At 45.7% G+C, this 13,067-nt stretch overlaps 1 protein-coding gene across 6 annotated transcripts in view; it reads left to right on the forward strand.

The window, feature by feature from the left end:
• CTNND2 (catenin delta 2) overlaps positions 1–13,067 on the forward strand; it is a 3,465,616-nt gene that overhangs the window by 674,805 nt on the left and 2,777,744 nt on the right. For all 6 annotated transcript variants that reach the window (XM_073587627.1, XM_073587626.1, XM_073587628.1 and 3 more), the window contains one exon: positions 6,797–7,361. In XM_073587627.1, the coding sequence (XP_073443728.1) occupies positions 6,797–7,361 (565 nt within the window). The remainder of the gene's footprint in view (positions 1–6,796; positions 7,362–13,067) is intronic.

Here is a 13,067-nt window from a genome sequence, read left to right on the forward strand (position 1 = left end):
TGAGGGCTGCTGCCTGGGGACTCTGCTGCCTGGGGTCTCTGCCGTCATCCAACAGCCATCCCCTTCTTCTCCAGTGGGGGCAGCAACAGAGGTGCTGCCAGGGAGTAAGGGCAAGTCTCAACCCTCACCATTAGCCAACCCTGAGAGGTGGAGTCGGAGGAGGGTGGTGGTTCCCTCTGAGTATAGTGGGGGTGTGAGTGTGGTGACACAGGGGGACGCCTCTGTTGTCAGTTCCTGGAAGTGTTCACCGTCTTGTGGCAAACGTGTGTGGCAATAAACGTTCAGGTCCGGATCTGTGTGTGTACATGTATGGGTGTCCACCAAAAACATCCGGTGGAGGTGTGCTGCAGGGGTCTGGAGTTCTCGGGTGATCGGGCCATATCTGGTGTTGGTCATTCTCGGCCTGGGGACTTACCAGCTGGAGTTACCCCCAGTAATGCCCAAATACAACTCATTCCCCAGGTCAGCGCTCTGGAGATTTGTGGTGTCCCTGAGCATACTTTGCCACCTCCATCTGCCCACGTTTGACATAAACCTGAGAGTCAGGTGGTTGCTGAGGTGAACGTTGGAGGATCTAGGCATCATCACTATAGGCGGTTTTGTGGTGAGGTGCGGTGTTGAGGGTCCAAAGGCCCCTCATTGTAAGGGGGTACTGTCACGATCCATTTTTGGATCTGTGTCAGTTTGGGCTGCTCTGATATAAACTTTTTTCCTTTCAGGCCATCAGGGGTTAATATCAGTTTTTGCACCAGGTGGCCGCTGGTGTTACTGCATGTTTAGTTAGTCTGCTGGTGACCACTCCCACCTTCCTTTATAATGTCACTGTGTACACCAGCAAGCTGTTGGTAATACAGGTCATTTGCAAACTAACCTTTCTGAAGAGAGAAGCTATCTGGGGCAGTGCTGTGGCAGCTTATCTGTAGCTGTGGTGTTTCTGCTGGAGGCAGTGTTTGGGTGCCTTACTCTGCTGTCCGGTGCATGGCAGCAGAGGAAGCTAAATGTTGTTTGTTTTTTCCCTGTCTGTTTTCTTTCCTTGGTGTTTTATTACTGCAGTGGTGGGACCAGTTGTTAGGCGTCGGGTTCCTGCCTCTGCACAGCAGGATCCCGAGCCTTGCCGTCTGCGGTCTCCCATTCCTCTCCGGCCGCAGAGGAGCCTGCTCAGCAAAGACGTTGTTCTCGGCGTCTTGCTCAGTGTACTATTGTTGGCTTGGTTACTTTTGCTAATCAGGGTTCAGCTATAATAACCTGCAATAACTAGCAGTGAGCAGCTCCTGGGACTAAGTCCTTCTTTCGGTCCACTGAGCATGCCCGTGGGAAGTCCTCTCATTGGAGGCCCGAGGTCACATGCTCAGGTCCTATGGCTGCTCCCATTGAACCAATAGAAAGGTCCCGGAAGGACGCTGCTATAAAAGAGCCGCATGGCTGCACGGCCACGCGCTAGTATAGACTCAAATACTTATGGAGTGTATGATGATGGATGCATGTATCTGGTGACTGACTCCTTATGAAACCTCTACCCTTGGTTTTGTCTGTTGTTAGGGTTTAGCGGTTAGAGTCAGCGTCCATCCAATGATGCTAGTGTATACTCCACAGTGCAGTCCAGTCTTCTGCACACTAGCATCCGATGGTGTCACCCACTGCAGGACATTAACATACCGTGGCAAGTGACAGCCACGCCTGTGCAACGCCTTGTGCAACCTGAGCGGCACCTTGCATACTTGCACGCGTTATCTATTTTAGTGACTCTTGCTGGCACCGCTGTCGTGGCGCCGAGCGCTAGCTGTCTAGATGGACTCCAGTTCTATGGTCTAAGGGCCGAGTCCTGTGACCTTACACTATGCGCTTCCTCTGCCGAGTCCTGTGGAGTTAGCAGGCTCCAGCGTTTCTTTCACCGGTGCAGGGTATCCTGGTCGGCAATGGTTTGAAAGAAGCCGTATAGAAATGTCAGGATAGTCCAGCACACAGTCTTAGGAGAGTGCAGGAGGTGTCCCTTTCTCCATTCCCTATTGCAGGGCCCACCTTGTAATTGTGTCCCCGGTGTCTCCTTGTCTGTCTTGGTTGTTTTTGTGACCGACCGATCATCGGACCGCGTCGCATCATGCAGGGCCAGTCACATCATGACACGAGCACTCTAGCATTTTAGTGCATGATCATCACTAGTGCCAAAAACCAAGTTAAAAAAATAAAAGATTCTAAAGTATCTGAAAAAAGTATAAAAGTTCATATCGCCCTCCTTTCCCCCATTCAAAATAAAGAAATCCATAAATAAATATACCAAACATATTTTGTATTGGGACACCAAACTATGAAGTATTACTTTACGATTTTATTCATGTATACAGTGGAATTGCAACTTACAGTATAATTGAGGTGATTTCATTAAGTTTTTAATTTAGTTTAAAAGGAGGATTATGATGGCAGCCACTGGAGGTCTTCAGCAGGTTCCAGCTGCCTTGGTAACCAATTTAGTCCCTGCGATAGCCAATATTTGAATGTATTGGCATACAGACCCTAACTATCTAGCTCTGGCTGCTGCTGTTGACAGATTTTTGCTAGGTAACACACTTGGCAACTGCTGCATGTAAAGCAACCTCAGCTCCTGAGCCTGCTTCACACACCTTGCAGTTAAAGGGTCTCTCCAATTCTAATTTGTTGCTTCTTCTAACATAAAGACATACACTACTGTGGGCATTGCCACTGCCAATACACAAATAGGATAGCCATCATGGTTATCCTGTTATTAAGAATATGACCTGTTTATGCTATTCTCTGAGTATCATCAACTATATGACTCAGCATGTGCGAGCATATCTGCCAATGTCATATAATTTGAATGATTGGAATTGAAAAGGTGCTTTAAATATTACTGAGCCTGGTTTTCATCTTTATTTTTTTCAGTTCTAGACACTCCTTGTCAGTGTCAGACTGGGGTGACATGGCCTACCAGGGACATTGACTTTGTGGACTCAATGTTGAGCTACATGCAAATAATGCATTTCACTAATCCACAAATTTCCCTTTACTTCTGTAAAATAAAAACCTGGATACTTTATCAAGTGAATTGTATCATTTCTTTCTCAAATACTACTATTGTGCGCCTTCCTCAGAGCATTTACCTATTCTCCTATGATCATTTCCCTATGCTATACTGGTCAAGCTATGCCTCTCAAAACAGTGAAGCATACTGTAGACTCCCATCTAGCTGCCTTTAACAAGAAGATCTAATGGTTTTCATGATACTAAGGATAACAATAGGTGGATTTTCAGAATGAGGAAAGCTATGTAATTTCATCTGATGAACTAGATCAGTGTTTCCCTAACTCCAGTCCTCATGGTCCTTTCCCCAACACGTCATGTTCTCAAGATTAAAGATAAGCGAATTTGTTCAGATTTTGGCCCCGAATCTGATTTTAACAAATTTGGGCCATATTCGGACACTATTCATACTGAATGTATGTCTTATGATCGGTTCCGAATGTATGCTACACTCATCAGGAGAGCTTTAAACTAGAACAATGTGGGAAGGGAAGCAAAAGGCCAGAAAAAGCTATACACCTGGTAAATGTTAAGGAGAACTCTGCTATTAGAAGTGGAAAGGGAGAACAAAGACAAAAGAATCTAAATACCGTATATACTCATGTATAAGCCGACCCGTGTATAAGCCGACCCCCCTCATTTTGTCACAAAAACTGGGAAAACTTATTGACTCGTGTATAAGCCTACGGTGGAAAATGCAGCAGCTACTGGTAAATTTCAAAAATAAAAATAGATACCAATAAAAGTAAAATTAATTGAGACATCAGTAGGTTAAATGTTTTTGAATATCCATATTGAATCAGGAGCCCCATATAATTCTCCATACAAAATACACTCCATATAATGCTGCACAAAGGTTAATAATGCCCCCATAAGATGCTCCATAGAATAATATGCCCTATATAATGCTTCATAAAGGTTATGGCCCCATAAGATGCTCCATAGATTATGCCCCCATAAAATGCTCCATAGATTATGCCCCCATAAAATGCCCCATAGAATATGCCCCCATATGCTGCTCCATAGAATATTCCCCCATATGCTGCTCCATAGATTATGCCCCCATATGCTGCTCCATAGATTATGCCCCCATATGCTGCCCCATAGAATATGCCCCCATATGCTGCTCCATAGAATATGCCCCATATGCTGCCCCATATATTATGCCCCCATATGCTGCTGCTACAAAAAAAAAGCCATACTTACCTCTCCTGCTCAGTATCTGGCACCTGTGATATTCACCTCTCCGGGGTCCATCGCTGCTCACCACTGTCTGCGAGTCCTCTGTCAGTGACTGTTCAGCCAGCAGAGGGCGCAGCGCGCACTAACACATCACCGCTCCCCCTGCTGGCTAAACATCACGGACACAGGAAGCAGCAGACGGCAGTGAGCAGCATGGGAACGAGGACAGGTGAATATCGCTACACTCACCCATCCTGGAACGTCTCTGCAGCCTCGCTTCACCACTGTCTCCCTTCCTGCTTTCAGCAGTCACGTGATACCACTCGTTACAACTCATGAATTTGCGCATATTCATGAGTTTAATGAGTGTTACCACGTGACCACTGAAGGCAGGAAGGGAGACAGTGGAGAAGCAAGGGGGCACAGAGAGTGCCAAGATGGGTGAATATGATCTGTGACACCCCCGCCCCCCTCCCCTGCCCACCCCCGGTATATGACTCGTGTATAAGCCCAGAGGGGGACTTTCAGCCCAAAAAAATGGGCTGAAAATCTCGGCTTATACACAAGTATATATGGTAATAAAAATATTTGAGAAAGAGAAACCAATCACAAACTAAAATGTTTCTATACTAATGCACAAAGCATGGGCAACAAACAAGGAGAACTGGAATTACTAACACAGGAAAAGAAATATGATGTCATTGGAATCACTGAAACTTGGTGGGACGATACACATGATTGGAATACAAGGCTAGAAGGATACAACTTATTTGCTAGAAACAGACTTGATAAACGAGGAGGAGGTGTGGCATTGTATGTTAGAAACGCGTATATCTGCACAGAGATTGAAGTTTCAGAGACTGGGAGTTCTGTGGAAACTGTTTGGGTAAGAATACAAGGACAGAACAATGGAAAGGACACCATTGTAGGCATTTACTACAGGTCGCCTGTGCAAGCTGAAGATATGGATGAACTCTTTATGCATCAAATGGCCTAGTTCTCCAAAAAATATGACATAGTTGTAAAGGGATATTTCAGCCATCCAGACATATGTTGGGAATCTCTCTCAGGCAAAACTAACAGGTCAAGGAAATTCTTATCCTCTCTTGCTGACAACTTTATCTTCCAAAAGGTAATTGAGAAAACAAGGGGATCTGCTACCTTGGATCTAATCCTTATCAACAGGGTGGAAATGGTTGAGGAGGTAAAAGTGGCTGGGACTCTAGGAGGTAGCGACCATGCTATTTTAGAATTTTGGATAACTAGAGGAGGAAGACCTGTGAAGACTCAGACGTCAAAGTTAGATTTCAGAAAGGAAGATTTTAAGGGATTCAGAAAGAGAATTGGAGGGATCCAATGGCTGGATATCCTTAAAGACAAAAATGTCCAGGAAGGATGGGAAATCTTGTAAAATGAAATTCTCAAAGCACAATTGTTAAGTCCGAAAAGAGGGAAGAATAGGAAGCATTTAAGGAAACCAGGATGGATGAACACAGAACTTAAGCACATGCTAAAAAGGAAGAAAGAAATGTTTATAAAATGGAAAGAGGGAGGCACATCTAAAGAAGAATATAATGCTGTCTGCAGAACTTGCATGGCACAAATAAGATTATTTAAAGCTGACAATGAATTGAGGCTTGCAAGAGATGTCAAAAGCAATAAGCAATAATAAAGGATTTTGAAGAAAATATTTGGGAATGTTTAGCTTGCAAAAGTGAAGACTGAGAGGAGACTTAATAGCTGTCTACAAATATCTCAAGGGCTGTCACATTGTAGAAGGATCATCTTTATTCTCATTTGCACAAGGAAAGACTAGAAGCAATGGGATGAAACTGAATGGGAGGAGACACAGATTAGATATTAGAAAAAACTTTTTGACAGAGTGATCAATGAGTGGAACAGGCTGCCACAAGAAGTGGTGAGTTCTCCTTCAATGGAAGTCTTCAAACAAGGGCTGGACAGATATCTGTCTGGGATGATTTAGCGAATCCTGCTTTGAGCAGGGGGTTGGACCAGATGGCCCAGGAGGTCCCTTCCAACTCTACCGTTCTATGATTCTATTCAGTAATTTTTGCTCCCTTTGTCTCTAATGGCATTCGGCTATGTTCGACGAATATTGCAAAAACAATATTCGATTCGGATCATATTCGGAACCGAATCCGAACAAATTTGCGCATCTCTACTCAGGATTTCCTTACTACTGCACAGGTGGTGGAAGTATAATTAAAGCTTCCGAAAATTCTCTCCACTGTGCAATACTTTGGAAATCCTGAAAATGTGACCTGTGGGGGGCCATGAGGACTGAAGTTTGGAAAACACTGAACTGAAAGAGAATTAACTCATTGATCGTTTTGGAGTTTATCTGATTTTCATTTTGTGTGTTATTTAAATGAACAATAAGTTCTGTTTGCCGTTCTTTGTCCAAATGACTTCTGTTTCTCTGTTCCTAAAACCTGAACAGAGAAACAGTATTTTATTGCATATGTGAAACAGTTTACTCCATTACTAAAATTTGTATACTGTAATAAATGTGTGTTGGTGTGTTAAAATACTATATTGCTTTTTTTTTCTTTTACAGAGCACAAGCAACAGAGTATCTCATTCTTCTAGTGTTGAGCAGCAACAATCACATGCTGCCGCTCACTCAAGAGAATCCTTTGTGCCAAGCCATGGGAGTGCATTTCATTTACCTGACTCTCCACATTCTTCAGCACTTTTTTATTCAAGTTCAACTTTGCCATCACAGAGAGTTAGCTCTCCTTTATCAATGCAGCAAATAGGCTCACCAACTAAACTCCAGCGGGTGGGCTCCGCATCAGAGAGTACTGGTTATAATACCACACAGAGAATTTCTTCTCCAAAACAATCTCCTAGTCGCCTCGCCAAATCCTACAGTACCAGTTCACCTATCAACATTGTTGTATCATCATCAGGTCCGTCTATTTCATCTGCTCGAGTGACTTCTCCACCAACCATCCAGTCTAATATATCTTCTTCGCCTTTACATCAGCTGAGTTCAGCAATTGGTTCGTATGCCACTCTGTCCCCTACAAAACGAGTAGTTCATTCCTCTGACCAGTACACTAAGCCTTCACAAGAACTATATGCCACAGCCACATTGCAAAGACCTGGCAGTTTAGCAGGTAATTAATCTTCATTTGGTATATACATTACATCATAATTGCATTTTGTAACCTATTCAGGACTAAGAAATTAATGCCATTCCAATAATACAAATTTAATTTGCGTCAATTTCTCTTTTAATCTCTTATTGCATATGTAATTTATAATTATGTAACTTAAATTACAGAAAAGATAAAATTGAAAAAAAATTATTCTAATGCATATAGTAAATGTACTTTATATAAGTATGCTATATAGATATATTATTAAACTTTTGCATTTGTCTACTCAATGATGAGGGAAATGTATTTGGAATGTTGAAACCCAAGTGTACAAGCACCAACAAATAGTAAATCAGTAATACAATATAGGATAGAGAATAGTAAGGAAAAGCTAATATAAATCTATATATACAAAATTGAATGTATGTGTGTATGTATGTGTGTATCACCAACCAATCACGAAGCAACCTTCATTTCACCAGAGTTATTTAAAAGAAGCTGAGCTGTGATTGGTTGCTATAAGCAACAGTTTTCCTTGCAACCAATCACTAAGCATCTTTCATTTCATCAGAGCTGTTTAAAAGAAGCTGAGCTGTGATTGGTTGCTATGAGCAATAGTGATGGGCGAGCACTAAAATGCTCAGGTGCTCGTTATTCGGGTCGAGCAAATTGTAACACTCGGGTACTCAGCCAGAACAACGAGCCCAATGTAAGTCTATGGGAGACCCAAGCATTTTTACCGCGATCCCCCCCGGGGTTCTTTGAGGCTCTAAAAATGTCTGAAAATGATGGAAACACTGCTCAAATGACACGGGGACATTCCTGAGTCCTAGTTCACAGCTTTAAACAGTTTTTTCAGAGTTTCATGCCATTTTTACCAGTGCACCAAAAAACATACCAAAACGAAAGCGAAATGGATTTTGCTTGTAACTATGTTAAGAAACATCCTTTCCAGGTTAATGACTTGTATATAAGTCAAAATAATTAACCCCAGGCCAAAATGTTCAGCCACCACTTGGGCTATGTTCAGATGCAGCGTTTTTGAAGAGTTTTTCAACTTTAACATAGCTTTCAACCAATACTAATGCATTCACTGTGAAATGTCATTGTAACCTTTAACATCCCTAGATGGCCATGTGTTGCGTGACACATAAGGAGACACATCTTGTTTCATTTCTGAAGGAGGGACTGTTAAATTCACAGAGCCTATTTTTACAGGGGCATCAGGCAGCATTAATCTGTTTAAAGGCCCATTATTAAACAGTGGGTCTCCTAAACTGTTATAGCCTATGCAGTTAGTGGATGGGCTGCCAAGAATTACGACGCACCCCAATACCCCTTTCACGAGATGTCAAGGAGGGCTTCCCTAAAAAATGCTGCATTTACTGCAAGGCCTGCCCTGCTACCAAGTCATATGCACCCCAATAACCATAATCCCCCCCTTGGAAGAAACATGGAAGAGGGTCTCTTAACAAAAAATATCCCAATAAAATGGAGAGCGGGTCTCCTAGACCTGTAATGCCCATACACTAACTGTGTTGGCTGGCAAACATGTTACCCTGTGGAGAATACCTCAACCTTTTCCATAACAATTACTTTAAGCCCAGCAAAACCACTTACCCTTGTTCATGTGATGACTTCTGGAGTGGACCCTCTAGGCCACGATACCAACCCACCCCGGGTGAGCTGACCACCCCCTGTACAGGGAGCATCAGGGGCAGGCCCAGGGGAATAAAGTACCATGACTGCTGGAACCAGGTGGCTGGCTTGAAGGAGGCACAAAAGACGGTGCTAAGCAGGGTGAAGACAGTGACATGCAGGGTACAAGAATCTGTAAAGCGCATACTCGGGGCACACTGGGTACGGAAGTGCGTAGAGCGTGTACACGGGGGCACACAGGGTACAGGATGGTGCAGAACATGTACTGGGAAGCATGCCAGGGTACAGGATGGTGCAGGACGTGTACTGTGAAGCATGTCTGGGTACAAGACATAGCAGGGCATGTGCTGGGAAGCACGCCTGAGTACAAGACACAGCAGAGCGCATGCTGGGAAGTATGCCAGAGTACAAGGTAGTGGACCTGAGTACAGAAAGCCAACATGCAGGCACCAAGAAGGCCTAGCAAGGTGGCAAAGGTGATAATTAGATGCTGCCTACAGGACGATTAGGTGGGAAGACGTGTAATTTTGGTCAGTAAGGAGGTGATGTCAGGTACAGATAGGTAGATGTGTGAGTCATCGACGTAGAGATGAGATTGCCAACTGTGCCATTACATCATCTGTCCCAGCCTGAAGGTGTAGATGGAGAAGAGTAGGGGTGTTATGGGCTGGCGGAACGCACCAAATAATAAAGCTGGTAAGATGTGCTTTAGCAGCCCGGGGTCCACTGTGCAGAGATGGAAACCTTCTACTCAGTAATGGCGGAGACTATACGGCAAAATAATAAATAAGCACACGCGGGTTTGCGTCACCCGGTCTGTACTGGAGCGAGTTCTGTTGATTCACAGAACCACAGTGCCGCACAATGTAAGTACCGAAGCCTGTTAAACTCACAGGGCTCGGCCGGATGAGCGCTAGTATACAGACACAGGACTCCTGGGTCACCCTCCCAGGGCTGTGGGGTACTCGGTACCGGGCTGGTAACCCAGAGGGGAAGGTGTCACAGCAGCTGTGACCTGGTCCGTGGCCCTTGGTGCCCAAGTGAAAGGGAGATTCAATGGTGGAATGTAGTTGATTAGATCAATAGTTCGTGACGCCACCTGTGGTGTTCAGCAAGGGAGGTGTTAAGCCGACGTTGCATGCAGATCCTCTGGGACTGATGGTATGGTGCAGCAAAGATGTTAAAGCTCCCCACAGGTGAAGCTGTAGTCCCAGCGCAGTGTGGATGTGGAGGCCAAGGAGAGGCGTAGGTAAGGCAGTGTTAGGCACCAAGATGTAGCGATGCCAGGTGTGTCGGCGCAGGAATAAGTGGAGGACACCAGGGCATGTAGTTCCAAAGCTTTACTCACAGTCTGTTGTACACACAAGTGCTTGCATCCGTACCATGTCCTCCCGGTCAGGGACTCAGTCAACCTCCAGGCCAGATGGAATACTCCTTTCCAACACTCCGCCAACATGTGCATTTCTGAACATCTCCTCTTATAGCGCCTATAAATGAAGTACTCCCAGTACTGAGTTACACTGGAGTTCCTCCTGTCCAATGTTCTTATGAACCTTGCTTGTACGGCAGACAGCTGTAGCCTGCTTCGGGGACTCCTTGCTATCTAGTCCCGCCTCACTCCTCTGATGCTGTTGTGCCCCCAAGTCTTATGTGGGAATAAAGTGGTGACAACTTCTATTCCTCCGGTGTCTGTTGCAGGACCATTAGTATCCATACAACCTCGGGTTCCGGGCCCCAGCCTTGAACTTAGAACTTCTTGGAAGGGTTCTCCTCTAACCCACGTCCTCTGTTCTCTTTTACTCCTCACGTTCCGTACTAATCCTTTCTTTCTATGGAAAATCAGGTTTTCTTTCAATGTCTCTTTCTTGTGCCAACAGACCCAGGTCACTGTGGCCTGCTGCAGCACTTCCTTCATCCATCCCTCTCCCGGGGATCTTCTCTGTCTCACTCTCTGTCCTTCTGCATCCTCACTCACTGACTGAGTGACCAATCACTGAATGACTGGATGACTGAATGACTAAATCCTAAACTCTTCCCGCTCTTTTAATGTAAACTTAACTCCACCCATCTCCCAGCACATTTCGTGTTCCAAGCAGGGAGCCACCAATGGGTGCTTTGCTATACTCCAAGCAGGGAGCCGCCGAAGGTGCTTTGCTACACTACTTTGTGGTGTGGGGTGCAGGTGTTGGAGTGTGGTCAGGAATCTCCACCTTACCTGGATGGTGGGGTACCACACTTCAGGAGGAAGTGCAGTACCTCTGTGGTGACTGAGCCTCAGGGGCGCCACACTCCAACCCAAGGACACGGGGTTAGAGTCCCTCTAGTCCACTAGCGCTCAGCACCACTGCAGTGGAGCCAGCAAAAGAGAAACAAAGGCGTAACACACTAGTGTGCACTGCACTGCTCTGGCGGAAGCCACTAACCGCCCAGACTGAGGAGGAAACCGCTAGACCTGCGCACGGCGCTGCGCTGGCGGATGCAGCTACTAGGTGCCTTGTGCTGGATTGCACACTATGGTGCTGAGAGAGGTGCTGAGATTAGGATGCACTGTGGCACTAGGCTTAGCCACCACAAGGCGCTGACTTAAACTTTGATAACCCTACAACAGGCGTATCAAAGGGAAGGGGTTTCATAATAAGTCATTCACCAGATCCATGCATCCATCATCACACATACAAGCTATAATAACTGTCTATGCTAGCGCATGGCCATGCGAACCTTTTATAGCAGCGTCTTTCCGGGACCTTGCTGATGGTCCAATCCAAACTGGTGAAGGACCTGCGCATGTGACCTCCGATCTCCAGTGAGAGATCGTCCCACGGGCATGCTCAGTAGAGCGAAAAGAGGACTTAATCCCTGGTGTAGCTCGCTGCTGACCAGCAAGCGTTGCTATAGCTGGACCAAAGGTGGCAGCAGCAACCAAATCCACAGTGCTAGTCTGTGCAGAGCGCTGGGATCGACGAATCTGCTGAGCAGCCTCCTCTGCAGCCGGAGAGGAATAGGAGGCTGCCGAAGGCAAGGCTCGAGATTCCAGCTGTGCAGCGACAGGAACCCGACGCCTATGGGGACACATGTGGTCCTAGAACTGAGCCTTGGGGAACACCGAAAGATGGGTGTCAAGGTGAGGAGGTGGTGTGGGAGAGGGAGACAATGAATGTCCCCTTAACAGTCTTGTTGGTTTTTAAAGACTCTGACGATAACCCCAAAAAGGCCATGTGCACCACCCGCCTTGCCCTCATCATGAACAGTGTCTGCGCGTGATACCACTGTTTCTTTCGCTCTTGTGCATGAAAGCCAATTTCCTGTCCATGGTGCATGCAAACATGCTTCCTGCCGTGCATCTGTAGTTGCACAGAAACTCAACTAGCACCATTAACAAGCACCTCCACGTCCTTGTCCCAACGCAGCATTCAGTTGTCCATAACCCAGTCCTTGGAACGCAAGCGGAAATACACAGCCAACGCCAGAGTACTAAATTCACACATTTGTCATCTGCTTGCACTTGAAATGTTGCATTTTAGGCTCATGGGAGATGGAAGCTTTCTGCAACCTGATGGCGGTGACCGTAACTAGGTACTCGGTCCACACCCGCAACTCTTTCTCCCGGTCTGCCGTCATGACATTACGCAAGCAAGCACGTGTCCCACAATATTACCCAGGCCCGCAACAATGCTGTTACAGGGAAAGTGCACCTAACCACAGACACGTGGATAAGTCCTTGTGGGCAGGGACAGTACATCTCACTGACGGTTCACTGGGTTAGCGTAGAAGAAGTCATGACCCAGTCACACATTAGGAGACCATGTCACAGATGTATGGAGGAGACAGGTTGTGCAAGGCTTTGTATGTCATAGTTATGTTTTTGAACTGTAGCCTATGGACAATAGGAAGGCAGTGAAGGGCCTGGCAGAGAGGAGAGGCTGGGGAATAATGGAGGGACAGTTGGATTAATCTGGCAGCAGAGTTTAGGATAGATTTGAGTTTTTCAAGAGTGCTAGAGGGGAGGCCAGAGAGTAGTAGGTTGCAATAGTCGAGGTGGGAGATCATGACGGTGTGCACAAACAT

This window comes from Dendrobates tinctorius, unplaced genomic scaffold, assembly GCF_039654945.1.
Source record: "Dendrobates tinctorius isolate UK_male_01 unplaced genomic scaffold, ASM3965494v1 ptg000100l, whole genome shotgun sequence".
Taxonomy (NCBI): domain Eukaryota; kingdom Metazoa; phylum Chordata; class Amphibia; order Anura; family Dendrobatidae; genus Dendrobates; species Dendrobates tinctorius.